Raw genomic sequence first — 20,734 nt, forward strand, 5'->3', positions numbered from 1 at the left:
TTTCGATCTTCTGTCTACTTATTATTAAAAGCAATTACTTGCTGATACGACTTAAACAAAGACCAACTTCCCAAGAAAGGTAAAAAAAAAATAGAATTATAAACTCATTTAATTATATACTAATTTAATATTAAATTTAATATATTACATCTATTTGAAAAGTGTTAAATGTAATTTCAACTTCTCATTTTACTCTAATGAAAAGATTAATTCGTAATAATTTCATTTTCGAATGGCTTGCGAAATTATCTACTGAACTTGGTATATATTTGATTTTTTCCTTTTCTCATAAGAACAATATGAAAGCTCGTATATATTCAAGTGTTAAAAAGCAACAGCTTCTGCACCAGTCATGTAGGGTATCATGATTTTATCAGTAGATTTAGTTTCTACGTTCGCTGAGATATACATTATATATATACAGATATACTTGTAGTTATGCTGCGGAAGGTTACACAGGCAAAGAATATTTTTACACCCTGATCCCATTAAAAATGGGAAATCAGAGTATAATGGTTTTGTGCAAATGTATGTAACAGGCAGAAGGAGGCGTGGCAGACCCCATAAAGTATATATATTCTTGATCAGGACGACAAGCCGAGTCGATTGAGCCCTCTCCGTCTGTCCGTATGTGTGAACGCGTCGATCTCAGCATCTATAAGAGCTATAGACTTGTAGATAGTTTTTTGTAGGTCCGTGTATAGCCCAAGCATATCGAGTTTGTTTCAAATATTCGATAACTATTCGCATTTAATTGTTATCGAATAAAAACATGATTGAAATGCAGTTAATAAATTATATCTCGGACGTCTTAAGTATTTAGTCTTATGTATATTTTATGCAATTTTGATTTTTGTTGGATTTTTGATACCGGCTCCAAATTCCCCCAAATTCTTAAAATTTAAGTTCAGTTGGAACTAGGGTCACTGTGTGACGGCGTTTGCATCTCTACCAAGCCAAGTGTGCGTGTGCGTATTTGAAGAATAGAAATTGCGATTGAATACTTCTTGAATTATCAGCTGCTACTCAACTTCAAATTTGCAACACTTCTTGCAAGAGGTGCACTGGCTGTGTTGGTAGGGGCGGCGCTCGTAAGCAGCTAGTCCCAGGGTTCGAGACCGTTGGAGATTTGTTATTGTTTTATTTTTTTAAATTATGGAGTGGCGATGTTGGTAGAGTTGGTGCACGGTGCTCAAACATTCCGGGTTCGAATCCTGGACTCGTAATGTCGTTTTTTATTTGTTTTTATTTTTTTGAATACTCTATACAAACTACGGACAATATTAAAAAGCGCTGATAGGACTGGGACCAGGGTATCTCCTAGTTGGGCACCCCGAATAGAGCTTTCTTGCTTGTTATATATGTTTCAGATTTGCTTCTGATGACTCTATGGTTTTCAGCAACCAGTCATGGTAATATGCAACATTGGAGTAGACTCCTGGGTATTTCGGATCAGCACAGGCAACGCCCCAAGAGACAATGCCAACAAGTTGATCCTCAGATACCAGGGGTCCGCCAGAATCTCCCTGGCATGCATCTTTCGAATCTCCGAAGGCGCAGATCATACCTTTCAAAAGTAACGGACCCATATGGGACTTTTTACATTGCTCATAACCCACAATTTTCAGATCCACACCATTCAAATGGGCTGGGTTTTCATATCCCGTATAGCCATAGCCTGACACATAAGCAGGTGCTTCATTTGGGGGACTCTGTGTCGCCAAGCGAATCGGTTGCACTAAAGTTCCCAGCTCAAGTGGTTCAGCCAGCCAAACTACAGCGATGTCGTTCCCCAAGGTTTTCCAAGAGAAGTGTTCGTGGACCCGAAAGGAATCCACCGCCATTACCTGGCCACCCTCATATGCGTTTGAAGAACCTGCTCGTACTGAAAAATGTACTATTTTATCATTAATACAATGGGCTGCAGTTATGACGATATCTGCGCTGTAAATGGAGCCACCACAATGAGGACGGTCGAGTTTCAACAACGCAACTTGCCAGGGCACCGCTGATATGTCAATTTCTTGTCCATTTACAATTCGCGATCCAACCCTTTTCGAAAACAGTTCCCGAGCACTCAGGAGCGAAGCCGTCGTGAGCAGCAGGGCTAGTTGTGCCAAGTACATCGCCATGTTGTGGTAAGTTGAAGTAGAAAACTTACGGTTTTATAGCAACATTGCAGGGCGTTATCGGAAATTACCTTTCATAATCAGAAAAACTTTATTAGAACCCTCTACTAGTTTGGTAGATATAATTTAATTTATGTATATTTTGTTTATCAATATTTGTTAATTAGGAAGTCTCTGCTCTGAGAATATTTGCAGAAAGTTGTCATTGATAAGTTCATTTGTGGTTTGCAGTTGTTGAAGAATATACTGCGATAATTTAACAATGGAGTGGTGTTAGCTAAATACCTCGATACTAACTCGAGTGTTGTATTACACTTAAGAAGTCAAAAAAAAAAACCGAGGAAAAAACCGATTTGTACTATTACATATGCCTCTTATAAAACACATCGATTAAATAGTAATTGGCTTACATGCTTTTCTTCTCGATGTCAACAAGTTGGGAATAGTCTTCTGAGAAATACCAAAACTCGTCCATCATATCTAATATGAGTTTCTATTTATTTTGGAACGAATGGTGAGATAATCCGATCATGGAACATAAATCGAATTAGTCTCAAGCTCTCATAGTTAATAATAATAATAGTTAAGAATAATTCACCATTAGATACCATATACAAACTACGGAAAATATTAAAAAACACTGATAGGGCTGGGATCAGGGTATCTCCTAGTCGGGCAGCCCGCCTAGAGCTTTCTTGCTTGTTTTAAATGCGCTTACCAAGTATCACCACCTACTTAGCGAAAGGAAAGTTGATAAGTATATAGAGACTTTTAATGCAATTGAAATGCTCGCAGACATCAAGCTTGTTTCAAATAATCGATAAATGTTAACGATTGAGTGTAATGGATCCATAACGTTATTGAACTTCTGTTATTAAATTCAGTTAGAGATAGACTGTTCAAATTTTGCGTTTAATTTTATTTATATTTTATATAAATGTTGATCATATTTATATTTTGGATACCAATAGTTGCCACAGACTGAATATATACTGAATAGACTGAGTGTTTACACGTGTAACTACGTGTGATTTGTGTATGATGCGGGGGCTGCGGGTATCCCCTAATTGGGCACCGTCAACTAGAACTTTCTTACTTGTATTTTAAATATTTGGTAATGCTATCCAAACTACTTGTTCTGCTTTTCAGTAAATTAAACAGAAATTAATTTATTTAATAAGAACCTCCATTATATATATATTATATATATTTATATGATATGATGATATATATATTTATATATATTATATATATTTATATGATTTGTGTATGATGCGGGGGCTGCGGGTATCCCCTAATTTAATAAGAACCTCCATTATATATATTATATATCCATGCGCACCGCGGCTGATCAACTCGTAAAAAACTATGTGTTTCAACGCTTTTGAGCTAAACTAGCAACATTGTAGGGTGATCACTTCCCATACAGATATACCTATAAGAATCCGAACCTTTTGAACTCTGCTGGTGGCTTATTTATCTTAGTTTCTCAGGAATTATATCTTGGAATTATATAAAATTCATCGTCTCTTTCTTCAATTCAATCAGTTTCCGAAGTAAATTTATTTAACTTTTTATTTAATTTTTTTGTTTATTCATTAAATTTTTCTGAATACTTAATATTTATTATTAATTAATAACACTGGCCCTCTTCTATGGAGACAACAGTGAACTTCTCTTTCCTGGCTGATTCGAACATGGGATTACATATTGTTGACGCAATGATGCCATCGACATCGGCTCTTAAAATACGAAAATTGATATCGCTATAGTCGAGTTGACTGTACAAGTAAATTGGTAAACGATTGCTGATGACCCAAACGCCTTGCCTCTGCTCTTGATCAATTTTTAAGTCGTTAGGAAATTGAATCAACGTTTCATTTCCTGAATTCTTAAGAAGAGTACCCAAATTGGATCTTTTATATGGTTTGGACGTGTCCCAACAACCAACATTATCTCGATGTACTTGGGTAAAGAACATAACGCCGTTTCGAGCGATGCCAGAAGTGGAGGATTGGCCATTTAAGCCCCGATCACCAATCGAAATAAATAACTTGGATGTATCCACAGTGCCGTTAGTCCAAAGGGATTCATCCAGTAATAGATCTGTCGACACCATGAATTCCTGATAAGCAAAAGCATACGTGAATTAAATATCAAAAATGAACTAGGTGAACTACAACTACTTGCCTTATAGCTTGCCATGGGATGAAAGTATAACACTCGATCCGAGCTTCTGGGTCCATTCGATAGACTCATGCCGAATACCCCGTCCAACCATTGAAAGTTTAAGCCGTAGACATTGAAATCCGATGCCAAGGGGTTGGGTGAAAAATTATAGTTTGTCACACGCCAGCTCCGGTTCTTTAGTAAGCTATAGACAACAATGCCAAATCTCCAGACGTCTGTAACAAACACGTGGGCATCCGAGCAATCATTATTCCGAATATCTACGGCAATATTTGAGTGCAACGAGTCCTGTTTAATCTGTGATTCGGGCAGTTGATAGCGGACGAGCATCTCATCGCTGCTCAAATCGAAGGCCACAATTTTGGGTGGACAGATCTGATTTAATTTAACCGTAGCATTCACAATTCCAGAATCAATAGCCCACAACCGATTGCATTGGACATCGACTGCGGTGCGATAAACGGATATCAACTTGGAGCAGTCCGCATTGTAGGGGCTGCTGTGTGCCTGCCATGATGGATAGGGCTTTACCGGTGGACTTATCTCCTTTGTTGGATATGTGACGGTGACTAAGCTAGCCGGAACACCATCCTTCCAGCGCGGTGTTGTTATAAAAAGCCGATTACCATATACATCAATGCCTAATGGTAAATTATTCTTCGGGATAAAATCGCTAGATGGAAAAATATTTATACACATAAATATATTAATATGTATATAAATATCATGTTTAGTTGTGAATGCTATAACTAAACTCAAATAACTAACTCAACTGATTGAGCTAGAAATCTGAAAATACTCGTGGATATTGCTTGATTATGCAATATTAAGACAATGGATACTCACTGATACTGGTTACTTACAAGCCTAGTTCAATTATAGTAAATACGGAAAATTAATCTAACTAAATGTTTTTGAAGATTTATCAGTCAGTTTCTGTTCTCTAATGAACTGAATATGCATTCTTAACGTGTTCATTCGTTATTGAGGTGTAGACAAAATCAATTTAATGCTCATATGTGTGTATGTATAAATATATATATATATATATTGAAGCGGAAGTCCGAAACATTGTTTGATTGGTTTATTACCCATTTTTGATCGCCAGCTGTCTTTCAACAAACGTTGGATATTCAAAATCCATATATTTCCACTCATTTATAATTTGAAACAAATTACTATCCCGTTTAGCATCTGGCATTGGTGGATTTTGCAGCTTAAAATGCGTGCTTAGGAGACTTTGATCCGAGTTTGCAGCATTGACACCAATCGAATTGTATCGAAGGCCAACGATCGAAAGTAAAGTAATAATTGTAAAATAACTCGATTTCATAACATATATACGAAACTGGTTAGCTGAGTACAAACACATAATATGAATATGTAGTGTTAGATGTATGAACCGATTTTCGTTTTCTGCTGCAATGCTGCAATGCCTCCACTGCAACCAATCTCTCTCACGCACTAAAAACAACTGAAACGAAGTGAATGTCTTTTTGCTGTTAAATACTACAAGCTTGGCGTGGCCATGTGTACTTGTTGCTTCAAATACTTCCCAAGTCTCTACAGACAATGACGATAAGTCGATAACAGTGTTGATTAACGTCGACTGCTGCGGGTAATGAGGTAGCTTTTGGTTGTTACTATTGTTAATGCTAAGTGGTAGTTACTTTTCTTTTTGTTTTTATCTTGCTTTGGCTTAGTTGTTACTCTCAAAATGAAATTGCAGATAATTAGACGTGAGTGAGATGTGAAGTCCAATTGTAGGCGAACTGACACAATGAAAACCTGCCTTTTTTGTGGTTCACTTATGGTTCGTGGTGTTACCTGGAACTGGAGGCTGCAATGGGGGCCTTTTCTATTTCTGTGCTGCTCAAGGTGAGTCTTATTTATTTATTTTGGTTTTGGTTACTGGCAGTTTCTGTCGCCATTGTTAAAAGATTCTAATTCTAGCTTTTTCAGCTATTATTGATATATTTCATTAATGATTTGAAAAGTGTGACCTTCTTTGGACAAACGGTTTTTCCTTTACTCCTATAAAAACTATTTAACTTTGTAGTCTAAGAGACATTTTAATTGATTTATCTGAAAACATCTACAAGTTACAAAATCTCTATCAACTCAATTAGACATATTAGTTAAGAACTATTGCTGGAAGATACTTCGACAAAGGTAGTCAAAATAGATCTATGACACACCAATAAGTCATTTATCATTATATAATTTATGGATATATACCAATACATAAAACGACTTTGAAGTGCAGTAATAACTCTATCTTCTATTTGCTTACAAAAATAAGACAAAGAATTTAAATTTCCAGCTTATAAACAAGAAACAAATAGATGCTGCCGTAGCTAATTGGTTTTTGTTATTGTTTCCCTGTTGCAGTTGCAAAGAGGCCAAAATGTCAGCCAGCAGCAACAAGTGCCGCACAATGCGGATGATAATGTTGATGGAGCATCTTCACTTTCACTGTGTGTTTCATTTTCTCTCGTTTCACTCTTCACTCTTCACTCTTTGTTTCTTTTAGCACTTTATATGTTAGTTAAACACTGCCCAACACTGGCTCAAGAGGACCCAAGTCAGTTTATTGCGCAACCTAAGAGTTGACATTGCGACGTTGCTACTTTTAAGTAAGATTTTAAGCTAATGCTTTGCGCCACGCACTTGTTTACTTTTGTTGCATATGCAATTTCCGTTAGGTTTCAGTTGATTTGCCGCCAAAGTTTATTGTTTCATCTTTTGTACTCGTTTTGCCGAACGTGTCTTTAGGCCATCAGCTCAGCTCCTCAACTGCGCCCAAGCTGAGCCGTTGCCCCAGCTCAAGCTGCTGCCATGAGCAGGCAGCAGTCACAGTCGACGTCGACGTCTCAGCTGCGCAGCTGCACCTGTCGGTGTGTGAGTGAGCGTTTGCTTTGTTATAATAATAATATCTCAGATACAATTTGATTGAAGTTTTTGCTGTTTGCATATATTTTTTATATGGTTGCACGCACGTGCAAATTGCTAGCGGCGAATATACCCTGAACTCAGTTGGATATGTCGGCTATACGGTTTACTTTGTCACAGCTGATTGGCTGAGAATGTAACAATTAAATTAATGTAATTAAATTTTTAGGCTAACATATTTCTTAAATTATTATTATATTATTTTGAGAAAAATTCATAAATGTTGTTTCATTAATTTATAATTTTTTTTAATTTTGCATTCAAATTAAAAATAAAAATAGAAATATATTAAAACTTTGCATTCGTATCCTCATGCTCTTTAATTTGGTTCAAGGAACACGTGGAATTGAAACGTAGAAATGTATTTGGTTGCTTGATCAGCATATGCGAAATCGAAAAGAGTTACCATAACTGTCATTTGTAATAGGAGTTGTACAGCTATTTATTATCTATCCCATTAGACAATAAACCACAATAAATTCTGTGCTTTAAGTATATTTCTTAGAGTATACCAGTCTCCAGTCTCCAGTCTCCTCTACATTTACATTCTAACAGATCGTTGTTTTCTATGTTTGTCTCTCGGAGGGCGATTGCCGTTAACATTTCAACAAGCGGCGTAAAAGGCACATCGCCAATGTCGCTATTAAAGAAGCAGACGACGAGAAATACAGGGAGAGAAAGAGAGAGTGATATTGAGAAAAAGAGAGCCAAGGAATTGCTATTAGAAATTCTGCACGCAGCATGTGAAGGGTGGAAAGGAGGGCGGGGCGAGGGAGAGGGAGAGGCAAGACAATTGCATTTAATTCGAAACACGTGTTTTACTCGGCACTCTTTATCATTATTTGTTGTCTTTTCGATTCTGCCTTATGCGTTGCCTTCTCGCGGTACATCGTAGTCGGGGGAGAGAGGGAGACAGAGCACCCTCCTGCTCCGGTCATGCGTGCAGACAAGTGCAGCAGCGTTCAGCAAAGCTTGGAGTTTACATTCACACAAGATTATGAATACATATATATGACAGACTCGTATATATGAGTATACATCTACGGATTTGCATGACTTGGCCAAATTGACTCAAGAGCAGAGCCCATATCAACTACCAGCACTTATGGGAATTTCGGAACGGGGTTAATTGTTATTGCGAAACAATTTAGAGTTTTTGAAGTGTTAGCTATATCTATATTTCTATATATATATATATCTATACATAATATATGCATCTATATCTATATCTATATCTATATCTATATCTATATCTATATCTATATCTATAAATATATCTATATTAAATATATGTATTTTATACTATTTACTATATATGTATCAATGTGCTGTGCACTATATGCAGCAAATCTCTTGCAATTATAAAGCTGTGTTTAAACCAGATTGTCAATCATTTACATTAATTCTTTCTGCGGGCTTCTCACATTTGTTGTGTTTGGCTGCTTCAGTTGGTAATTTATTAAAACAGACAAACGGTGTTGTTTTAGCGGTGTTGTAACATCAATTTCGTATCAATTATCCTATATTGGAGTATCTGAAAATATTTTTGCAATTGAGTTGAGTGTATTGATCTAAGACTATCGATGGGTAGCATCAAACAAATTAAATTTAATTTACAGTAAGCTAAAGTAAACAGGTAGCTAAAAGTATTTGTCTTTCACTTCGCCGGCAACTCTTTAGCATTCTTAATGGGGATTTAAAAGGAAATTATTTGCATTTTCTTTAGGAAAGGCATTTGAATATGACTACAAATTTGAAATGTTCTTATTATTATTAGATATTTAGATTAACGTGAAGACGTTGTCGAACGAAGGGAAAATAAATATTTTAGCTTAAAGCTTTACATTTCTTTTTAACAATAATAATATACAAAAATAATAAAAAAAAAATTTATGGTTTTCTGATATAATTGAAGAAAGTTTAAAATTATGTTTTAATATTTTAATGCTTACGAGCTTACTAGAATAATTAATAATTACTAGAATAATTAATGAATAATAATGTTTAAAAATGTAAAATATAAAGTTTTTCTTTCTTCTCAACAATCGAGCCCATCGAACATATACCTGCTCCTGTATTGGCATCATCTTTCAACAACAACTTTCAATGGCAGCTCATGCATGGGCACTAAGAATTTTTATGGCTATGCCAATCAACAGTACCCCGACCATGTAGTATCTGTATATACATAATACCATGTAGAAACCCATATACCACAAATATAACAAGGCAGCAGCGAAATGCCCGACATTCAATGGACTTTTTCACACATTGCCGGGACATAAAAGTGTCTGTCCGTGCAAAAAATAAATGCAGTTGCCTACATACAAGCGCATATATATATGATCTGATATATATATGTATGTGTGAATATGCCTGTTAATATACGACTGTATCGTCGGAGTCAAGCAGCACCCTTAGTCTTAGCAGCCCCTCCTGCCCTCGCCTCTTTGCCAGACTTGAGTGAAATATATTTTCTGTTGTTGTTGTTGTTGTTGCTGCTGCATTTTGTCAAGTGGATTCTTGGTCTGAGATCATTAAAATAACATCGTTAGTGCGCTTATAATGAAGTACTAAACAGCAAATCCCAAAAGAACAGTAGATGATGGATTGGTAGAAGGTTAAATACTCTTTTGTGATGAGGGCTTGGGCACAATCTCATTTATGGAAGCGCTAATAGAAATAAAACGAAATAAATTTACAATCAATAACTGAGTTTTCCATAGAGCCCAATTGAAGGTTCTTGTGATATGATATAATGATTTATTTGAACTGACTGTTCTTGAATGAATAGAGCCTGTGATAGAAGTTTATTTAAATATAATCAGTTCGAATCTCACATTTACGTTGAGCAACTATGTGTTAGCTCGACTACTGCTGATCTGGAATATATATTATGACATAGGCAGGGAACTTCTTCCAAAGTATATGACATAGTTATACTACCCTTTCTCTACATGCAACTGAAATTCAAACTGAATGTTGTCAAGTGGCTGCTGGGTGATGTTTTATGTCTCCGCGCTTGGCACATGATTAGTTTTAGAGACCCATTGACGCCGTAGAGCTCGGTTCCAGGCCAGCGCCAAAAAGAAATGTATATATATCTATATATATGTATATAACTGTAATACGAATTCAATTGTATTTGAGAGTCTTATATTACGACAGCGGCAGCACGAATTGATAGATGCGACCGTGAAAAAGCGTGGCGTGGAAAACGCGCATCAGTGTCCATCAGCAACTACAGCTGAAGCTATATATTATATATAAACATATATTTATAAATATATATATATATACATATGTGTGTGGGTATGTGTGTTAGTAAGATTGGCCTTTGGGGATGCTCCCGCGCTGTCAGAAATTAATCTTTTTGGGCAGCCGCCAGATGTTGCCTGCTTGCGGTTTGCCTTGCTGGCGCAAAGTGTCAAGCGTTTACATCAAATGATGCAGCGGACACTGTTCCCAGAACCCCCACAGACCACATAATGAAGGAGCAGATGATCAAGAAGAAGACGAGCAGCGACCATTTTGGCAGCTCGGTAAACGGTCTTTTTTCTTTTTCTCTTTCTTGTTTTGGGCAGAGTTCAAACAGGCATTTTACTTAGTTACTTCCTGACTACCCCTGTTCGAGTCACTAAAATCTTTTTGAGTAAATAAACAAAAAGTGCGTCGATTGGTCGTTGTTGTTGTAGTTGCTGTTGTTTTTTCATTGGCGACCGCCAACGCTGACGTCGCTGACGTCGCCGACTGCGTCGCTGCCTTTGGCCTGTGCTTTTTTATGGACGCTTTTTTGTTTATAGACAACGACTACATAGGGGTTTATGTGCTGCGCTTCTTCGGCTGAAAAAATATAAAAGCAAAATATTTATACGCCCGACGCGAGACCCGCCAGCTACCAGCTACCAGCTACCCAAACGGACGGGCAAATTGACGGACAGACAGACGGGCGGTTCCTTTTCAGCTGCACCCGCCTTGCGCCTCTCTCTCTCTCTCTCTCTATCCCTCACTCTCTCCATATCCCTGTCCTTCTCTCCATCTTTCTGTGATAGCTCGATTTTTATACACTATGCGCAGCAGGCTGTAAAATGATTGATACCAAAAAGGGGTATTTGTATTACGAGAGCGAGTTTACAGAGTATAAAAACGAAGCGCTATTTATAGGAGAGTTCTTTAAAAGAATGTGTCAACAATTAAGAATGTTTAAGATATGGGAATACGCCTTTATAAATATATATATTTTGCTTTTAGTTTACCCATAAAAAATGAAGTGCATTTTACACTGTTATCTTAATTTCTCTCTTTGTAAATTATCTCTTTCATTTATATGAATTAACATTTTATATATAAATTGTTTTTGCGAATAAAATATTTATTGTATACTTTTGGGAGATACAATAAAACAGATTTATCCCGACCAGTTATTAAAATTGATAAACAGATACTATTAGATATTTTATAAAAATATTATATTTAAAAAAGAACTATTTTAATTTTATATTAAAATATTATATAATAATACAATCTAATTTTTGTGGAGTTAAAAAGAGAGAATATTATAATTATTATATTTATTAATTGGTTTTTGAACTGTATATAAATATTTAAAACATGAATCAGTAATATACATTTGAGTCTATTTTTTATTTTTATTTTAATTATTTTATTTCTATTTTAATAATTTTCTAACATTTTATTTTGGACATAAATGCTTATTGACATTAATTTAATTGTATTTAAATTCATTTTATTTCAAAACAAAAAATTAAGTCAAACTTAAGATTGTTCTTCTTCTCTTTCTCTTTTTCTGTCTCTTTCTCTTTTTCTTTCTCTTTTGCTTTCGCTTTCGCTTTCTCTTTTTCTTTCTCTTCTTTTGCTCTCTAGAGTATTTTAAAGTCGATCAACTGAAATTAATTGCAGCCGCAACAACATTTTCCATGCCTTTTTTATAGTATGTACTTTTATGCGTATACGAATTGACTTGAGATACATTTTTATGGAAGCGTACGTCTGTTTGCATGTGTGGGTGTGTGTAGACATTAGTTTGTATAGTACATTAGCGTAAATTGTTGTTGTTGCTGCTGCTGCTGCTGTTGTTGACGTGCGATGCCAACTCGGGCATTTGCCATTAGTCAGCTGGGTCAACTTGATGAACTTTGATCGTTGATTGATCGCCGAATGCACTCGAAAAGCAGTCAGCAACAACAACAACAACAACAAAACAGCAATCATTATAACATTAACAACAACAACAATAATAAACAGAAAGCAAATTGCATTTGCTGTTGATTGGATGCTGGTCCAGTTCGACAAATGCCTGAACACCTCGAAACGAGAATATTGATTTTAATTACTCAGTCTGTGTATATTTTGTCGCATTCAGCGTTGCGTGAAGCAGATGTTCTACTTAGCGAGGGTTTGAGAGAGAGAGAGAGAGAGAGAGAGCTTCCTACTAAAAATCAATCAACAGGCCACAAATGAGTGCGTTTGCCTTCTGGGTCACAATGCAGTCTCCTACTGCGTCTGCTGCTCCATCTCCTGTTCCTTGCCCATGTCTCGTCCGCCTCCATCGCTGGCTTCCGTTCTTCGAGTAGCTGCTGCTGCTGCTCGTACTTTGAAATCCGAAACGCCTCGTATAGTTTTTGGACACACCGTGTTGCGCGCAACATGGGGGCAACTGTCTGGGCTGCAGCACTCGGCAATTGTTTTAGATTTTGTTTTAATGGTTTTGCCAATAAATAAAATCATTCATAGAATTCATAAATAATTGCCATTAATAATTTACATGGCCGCAACTCAATAAAAAAAATATATAAAATCTTTATTGGACTGCAGCATAGTTCGTCTTCACATGATATAGAGCACTCGGCTCAATAAGACTTTGTAGTGCTTTTCAAATAAATAAAATATATGCGAATATTACAAATATTTAAAGTTATAAATGTTGCCCATAAAAATAAAATCAATAAAATCATATCTCATCTGGCCTATGACGATCATAAAAATCATTCAAATTGCGAATCCTTGAAGTACATAAATAATATAAAGAAATGAGGTTCTGTGTGGCTTGTTATTAAAACATTATTAATTATTTATTAATTAATTCTTATGTATTTTTTAAGCTTATTTTATTGTATAAATATATATAGAATGGGTTCAGCTACAGCAAATCAAATGATTAACAGTACGCAGTAAGGATTCAATTGTTAAGCTTTAGCTTACTTAGATCTTATTTAAATTAAATAAATTAATTATTTAAAATAATATATTTCCACATCTAAATCTTTCTCTCCCTCTCTCTCTTTATAGATCAAGCAGCAATATATGGTGCTTAATGCAATTCCAGAGAAAAATATGGAGTTTGGCAGGCAACAAAAAAAGAAGACAAATAATCATAATTTATCCGCCCTTTGGTCGGCAGTTGTAAACTGCCTCAATCGGAATGAGAAAAAAGAGGCAGCTCGACACATACTCTCGACACGGCTGAAAGTCGAGGCACCATTAGGCGGCGCCTGCTTCAAGTTAGGCAGCGCCTCATGAAAGGACACAAGCACAACACGCAGTCAGCGCCTACTCCCACGCGCATTGTTTTCATTTAATTTACGTGCCGAGTCGAGTCGAGTCGAGTCCAATCCAGACGAGCTGCTGTCACATATGTTGGGAAAAACTGTGTTTGGCAAACGACATGAGGTCCTTGGGCCAGAGCCTTGCTGTGATTCGCAGCGCATAGCACATGCCATCGATTGCCATGTGCGCACATCGCACAACAATCGTCCCTAACAGCCATGTGAATTTTTGGCATGCGAAAACAATAGGAAAACTATAATGGACCGAGAGCAAATAGAAAATGGCGTGGCAAGGATCCCATATGCATGTGCATCAGTGCCTTAGCTGCTCGTTTCTAAATTTAGTTACTCGATTTATGCGCTCGTTATTTGAGATGATCTCAATTGCTTTTTAGCAGCCCAAAAACCAAACATCGGCTTTGGGGGCGTTGACACTTCGGCTTTGGAGTACTCTGCATTCCCGCATCAAGGTGGTTTCCATCGCTGCTTGAAACGGCGTTCGGCGTTCGAGTATTCACATACATATATATATATATATATATCATAATATTCATGAACCAGAAACGTGTTTCGAGGAAACTCTAGCTCTCAATTGCGTTGAGTGGAACTAAAAATGTTTTCTTACGCTGAAGTAAAAAAAAAAACAAAAGGGTTTTTGGTATCCAATGTCAAAAAAAATATTATTTACTTCATAGACTTTTAGCGGATATCATGTTAAAATTAAGTCACACGGCATTATAATAGTAAAGGTATTGAAATTAGATTAAACATAATATTTTTATTTATATTTGATATATCCAAAAACGTCATTGAATAATATAGAATTAAAAATTTTCGTAATTATTATTTTGCTTTCTTTGCTATTTATTCCATTATTTTTTCTTAAATGGGGCGGGATATGTTATTCTTTTCAGCTTTATTAATTTTTATAATTACTTTGCTTATTCTTTCCATTCTATGGACCTATGAACTTTTATTTGTAATTTATGTTGTGATTAGATGATAGCTTATGGGAGGTATAATGAATATTAAATCATCTTGTTCGCAGTACTAGTTTCGCCTTTATTGGATCGCGGTCAGCCTAGTCTTTAGCTTAGTGGCTTGACTCAAGCTAGATGTTTAGAGTATTTAAAATGCATTTGAGATTGAGTATCATAAGCTTGAGAATGGATCTAAGCGCATTCTGTTATTATTCATTAACGAGTGCAGTAGCATAATGGATTTGTGCAATGTGCGAGTCCTATGTCCTAATGTCCTATCCGTATGAGTGCGAACCCTTTGAAATTTGGTGTATCTACTAGAGGGTTAAGATTTGCGTAGAGAATCAGGAACTACCAGGTATCTATTAAGTCTAAAGCGGTATTAGTTAGGGACTTGAAATCTAAGATATAGATACAGCGATATAAGCCAAAAACTGTGTATATTTGAAGAAACTGAAAAACTTGATTATTGAGTGACTTTTTACCTGCACTGTAGACCCTTTGGGGGCGTGTCATATCGGAAATATCCCATAATTGCCACATGTTTGGAGCCTTACAACCAAAATTGAAGTTACGTACATGAAGAGTATTTCTAAGAAGTGCCTAAAAATTATAGGTCCACGTTTAGCGAGGGCTTGTCAAATCAGGCAATCTGTATATTCTACAGTTTTACCGTTAGAAAATCAAAATTAAACGAATAAGTTACTGTTAACCTTCCTGATTGAGTTAGCAAAAATTATATTTATAAGTGTGGCAATTAGAAAACACATATATTTAAAAGGCCTTGAAGCTGGGAGCGCAACATGCTCAAATAGTTTCTTAACTCCTTCAAAATCTTGATTTTTCTCCGTGCTTTGCCGGCAAATACCACACAGACGCAGCGGCCAATTAGTTAACTCAACTAAACTGGCAATAATCAAAGTTTCTAAGCAAAACATTTGATTCATTATGATTTATAAATATATAAGATATAATAAATTCCCCTCATCGCAATCCGTGGTCTAGCCGAAATAGCGCGGGTCCTACACAACAGACATCACCTTGAAAAATACTCTTTCAATCTCTCCCACTCTAGCAGCTCCTTTGCTAGCACCTACAGAGATAGGGATCGAGTGGGCGACCTCTGTCTGTCTCGCTTCCTCTGGCACTCTCTGTGGCATTCAGGCAGACGATTTAGCTGCACTTATTCAAAGACTCGCAAGTATCTCTATATATATTTTAAAGATCTAGCCTACTTACGAGTCGCTGGGGTCTGTGTGTCCATGTGTCCGTGTGTGTGCGTGTGTGCGTGTGTGCGTAGCTACAACAACCTGTCAACGTGGCTGACTGGATATTTAGCTCGCTATATATGGGCAAGGGAAGAGCGTATGGTAGTTTGTATATAACTCAAAACACTCATGCCAGGCTGTCATTTAAAAAGCAATTAAGCGTAGCAACTAAAAGTGATATTTGGTTCGCCTTTGAAGCGCTCCACACAGACTAAATCAACTGACTGAGCTAATTATGTGCATTTTAAATAGTCATTTTTGGCGACATAAATACTTTTGTGTATACATTGTAAACAGTTTTTATGCGCAGCCCGACGCAACTCCAAACAAACTGAAAAAAAAAAAAATGAAAATGAAAATGAAAATAAAAATAAAAATAAAAATGAGTATTAACAAATGAACATAAATCACCGGATGTGGATGGTGTTCCCATTGCCAAGCCCTCGGCTGACGTCGTCTCCGGTTGCCATTTTCTTCTTTAACGAAATTTCGCTGCAAACGCTCGATTCCCATGAGCGAGAGAGAGCGAGAGGGAGAGTGAGACAGTGAGAGAGTGGAACAGATACTTGACTGTGTATCTTTGAGATACATAAATGTGGCTGCCTCGTCCGTGGCGTGACGTTACGCTCTAAGTATGTCGTCGTCGCCGTTGTCGATCGCATATATGAGAACTTATGTTCAGATATTGCACTATAAAGTCGGACCCCCCGAACGGCGACATTTTCGCGCCTAATTTCATGGGGGAAAAATACTCGGCAACAACAACAACGACAACAACAACAGCAGCGACGCCGACAACCGCAAGAAAGTAAACAAAATGGCGACGTTTTTTATGTGTTTTGTTTCTTTTTAATGATGTTTTCTTTTAATTTATACAATTTAAATTAGTTAGCGCTAGACATACAATTAAACCTTAGCAATAGTTGGCTCCTATATTTCGTAAATTTCTCTTCTGTTCACTTGTTTATTTAAATTAGATTTAGCTTAGTCATCTATAAGATATGGAAAGAGCTGCAAGTGCTCGCTGGCACTCGCATTGGAATTATTCACGCTGTGTGCATTATTGTTCAGTAACTGGAAGCCCCAATGGCAATCGACACTACCCACTCCTGCGCATCCTCCTCTACTGCCTGCTCCATCACCTGCGTCTGGTCTGGCTAGACCTTTTGATGCTGCGCATCGCCCTCCATGCGCCAGACACCAAATAAATAGCTTAGTTTCTCGGGCGGAATAATCGGCGCTCCGTTCGCCTTGCGCAAACACTTGAGATCAGCCTCGGCTCCATTGGCGGAACTTAGCAGTGTGCTGGCATTGCCATAGCCAGGCGATACCGGCGACGACTGCGCCTCCAGCGCCTTCAGCAGCGAGATGTCGCTCGAGCTGAGCATGCGGCATAGGAAGTCAATATATCTGCAATCAGAAGAGGTGTAAAGACGTCGATAAGAAATTGAACATCTCATAAAAGATCCCGAATAAGTTTACGTATTTAAGAAAACCAAACGCAATTTATAGACTAATTTAAAAACTGAAATATTCTAAACAATTTCCCGAAAATATTTTCAACATAAAAATATATAAAAAAATTTAAAAAATTATTGAAAATTCCTTTTGCCTTAATTTAGTTTAACATTTTTAACAAATAATTGTGCTTGAGTTTAAAATATTTCAGATATTTTTGTAGTTTTCTTTTCATTCGCTTTTACGCCTATTTGAAATATTCGCAGTTTACTGGAATTTTTGAAATTGCGTAAAGTTTCCACCTCAGGTAGCAACTACGGAGCTGGGTTAAGCCCAGGCCGGAAATGCCCGGCAGAAACGAGTGCGGACTTACCTTGTGGCCAGCTTGAGCGTCTGTATTTTGCTCAGCTTGTCGCTCGGCAATGTGGGTATGATCTGCTGCAGGGCCTTGAAGGCGTCGTTGAGACTCTGCGTGCGCTGGCGCTCCCGCACATTGGCCATGACTCGCTGGTTGCTGAACTCATCCGTCTCCTCCGTCTTGCTGGGCTTGCGTTTAAGGCGGCGGCGCGGCTTGCGAAACGCCTTGCCCGTCACATCGCCAGCATCCAGCAGGCTGCTCTCGTCGCCCAGGCATGTGGGCGACATGTCCCCCAGCTCATCCTCCTTAGCGTAGCCACCCACTGAGCTGAGCACTGTTTGGCGGGCATATTCCATATCGTCGCGATCTGAGCTGGAGTAGGCGCTGCCATTCAGACTGTTGGCAGGCTCATAGGCGTCATAATTTTGACTAAAGAACACAAATATAGAAAGTAAAAGAAGTTTAAAAATACATTTTAAATAAATAGTTATTCGAAACTTTGTTAATTTTTACTTTGTTAGCCTTTAGAGAACCGCAAAATATCCTTTTATATATTTTATATATTTTATATATAAATATTTTATTTTTCTGATAGAAGAATTCAAAAGCTAAAGCCAAAGTATCTGCCATATTTCGAGCACTGAATTCGCTTAGGTTTCTTGAATTTGAAATTTCTGTAAATTATCTAAAATATTTCAAAGTATTTCAAAATTTAAATGCTGATCTCAAAGCAGTTTCTACTACCCTAAACTTTTGTAGGGTTTATGGATATATCTATAGAATATAGAATTTCTTAACTTTTTGCTATGATTGATTGGAGTTAGACTCCATACAATATTCAACAGCAATTCACATTTTTTTGTGTTCTAGGAATAGTAAAAAACATTTTTCAAAATGGGTTCAATTCGAAAGGCTTTTCGAATGGGCTTTACTAAAGCCAAAATGGTTTTTATAAAATATTATCAGTAGAGATATTATAAATATTTTTTGTATATTTTCTCTTGTATTTGATCGATCATGGCTTGATACGTCATGAAGCTTCTTCAATCAAGAGCATTTTGTAGAGAATTGAGATATAGTAAATCGTATGATATTCACTTTTTAAAGGAATATAAAAATGATTTAGATTTTGGTGCATTTCAAGCTATGACCTGTAGTGCCTATATCTATATAATTTTTATCAAGTTGACTATATATTTTGATGTGAAAAGTTGGCTAACTGCTGTAATGGATTCGTAGCGCAGTAAACCAAAAATTGGCTGTCAATGATTATGGCCAGAATGAAGATTCTCCTGGATATACATATTTATAGGGCTACTTACCCTGCTCTGTAGTTGCTCTGGAAATGAAGTTGTTGTTGCTGCTGTTGCTGATGCTGTTGTTGCTGCTGTTGCTGCTGCTGTTGCTGCTGCTGCTGCTGATTGATTGTTTGCGGATATCCGCCATATTTGAAGATGTGCGGCTTGTGATCCTGCAGCTCCTCCTCGGCGGCAAAATCGAAATGCGAGTGGGAATGAGAGTGGGGCGAGACACAGGCGTTCTGTTGGCTGGGCGCCTGCGCCTGTATCTGGGTCTGCGTCTGCGTCTGAGCTGCGGCCACCTCGTCCACAGTGGTGGGCAAATAGTCCACATACAGTTGTTGCTGCTGCTGCTGCTGCTGCTGGTGTTGTGGCTGTTGATGTTGATGTTGCAGTTGCTGTTGCAGCTGCTTCTTGTGCTCGGGCTGCATGGATAGCGCCTCCGTTTGGCAGTCGTAGTCGCTGCTGCTGCGCGATCGCTTGCCATGCTCATTGAGCAAATAGCCAAGAGGAGATGGAGCTACCACGCCCGTTGCTGACGTCTGTTGCTGTTTGTCAAAGTTGTTTTGGTTGTTGTTCAGCTCCAGGCTGCTTTGAGCGCTCTGATTGCTGCTGGTACTGAGCACCTCGTTGCTAGGTATATTGTAATCCGTATCCTCGAGCTCTGTTATGCCATAGGCAGCATAGTCCGCCGCATTGGGCGCCAGCGAAGGCAATGGAGCATATTGCTGTTGCTGCGGCTGCGACTGTTGTTGTTGGTGTTGGTGATGCAAGTAGTGGGTGTTCGGTTGGTCCATTAGCTGCATGTAGGCGTGCTGCTCCACCTGAATGAGCTTGATGACATTGTGTTGCAGCTCCATGATGTTGGGCAGTGTTGGCTTGTAGCTTATGTCCAGCAGCACCTTTGGCGACACCGAGCGTGCGCTCATTGTTTGGTTGGCAATTTTGAAACAAATTAACTTGCCCTTTGCACTCAAAAATATTTATATATATTCAAGTATATATATTTTTTGCACTATTCGTATTTATTGTTAAGTTGTCTGATTAACGCCTCGCGATCTATTGACGTAGCTTGTGTGTGCGCGCAGCGGCAAAGACGAAACGCAACTGACGCACGATCCTGCCGGCCATTGCTCAGATCGATGTTTTGCGCTTTGCTCATTCGCTATTCGCTGCTCGCTCTTCTCGCTGCGCATTGCACCAGTTGTCTCGCTCTAGCACATGCAGCGGCCGCTTGGCACGAGTTCGAGCCTATGGCGGCTGCTGCGCAGGTATGACGTCAGCTCAATTCGCCTTCGTTTGCATTTCGCTTTTGGATTTTCTCAATTGCGGCGGCTGCAATTCCGCACTTTGGGTTTTGTCAACCAACTGCAGAGAGCGAGTCACCAAAATAGAGAGCGAAAGGGAGAGACAAGGAGCAAGAGTGATGGAGAGAGCACATTGGATTTTTGAGGGCTTGGGTTTATTTTCTTTTGTGAATTCTACGTAAGCATAAAGCAACTAAGAAGCATAGGAGAATAAGCGAAAGGGATGTA

At 37.9% G+C, this 20,734-nt stretch overlaps 3 protein-coding genes across 3 annotated transcripts; all 3 read right to left on the bottom strand.

Annotated features, from left to right (window-relative positions):
• Window positions 1–1,206: 1,206 nt before the first annotated feature.
• LOC111599674 (trypsin alpha-3-like) lies at window positions 1,207–2,132 on the bottom strand. The gene has a single exon (XM_023315378.2). It carries the CDS (start codon window positions 2,130–2,132, stop codon window positions 1,356–1,358), a length of 777 nt encoding a protein of 258 aa, XP_023171146.2. The 3' UTR covers window positions 1,207–1,355.
• A 1,630-nt stretch (window positions 2,133–3,762) lies between these two features.
• LOC111599676 (protein yellow) lies at window positions 3,763–5,796 on the bottom strand. The gene is made up of 3 exons (XM_023315381.2): window positions 5,411–5,796; window positions 4,320–4,992; window positions 3,763–4,254 (listed from the first exon to the last, which is right to left on the bottom strand). Exons 1-3 carry the CDS (start codon window positions 5,689–5,691, stop codon window positions 3,763–3,765), a joined length of 1,446 nt encoding a protein of 481 aa, XP_023171149.2. The 5' UTR covers window positions 5,692–5,796.
• Window positions 5,797–16,927: 11,131 nt separating this feature from the next.
• On the bottom strand, window positions 16,928–20,255 carry LOC111599727 (protein twist). The gene is made up of 3 exons (XM_023315471.2): window positions 19,224–20,255; window positions 17,917–18,330; window positions 16,928–17,495 (listed from the first exon to the last, which is right to left on the bottom strand). The coding sequence occupies exons 1-3, from the start codon at window positions 20,126–20,128 to the stop codon at window positions 17,243–17,245; spliced, it is 1,572 nt and encodes a 523-aa protein (XP_023171239.2). The 5' UTR covers window positions 20,129–20,255; the 3' UTR covers window positions 16,928–17,242.
• Window positions 20,256–20,734: the final 479 nt, after the last annotated feature.

Source organism: Drosophila hydei, unplaced genomic scaffold (assembly GCF_003285905.1).
Source record: "Drosophila hydei strain 15085-1641.00,03,60 unplaced genomic scaffold, DhydRS2 tig00000060-arrow-pilon, whole genome shotgun sequence".
Lineage (NCBI taxonomy): Eukaryota > Metazoa > Arthropoda > Insecta > Diptera > Drosophilidae > Drosophila > Drosophila hydei.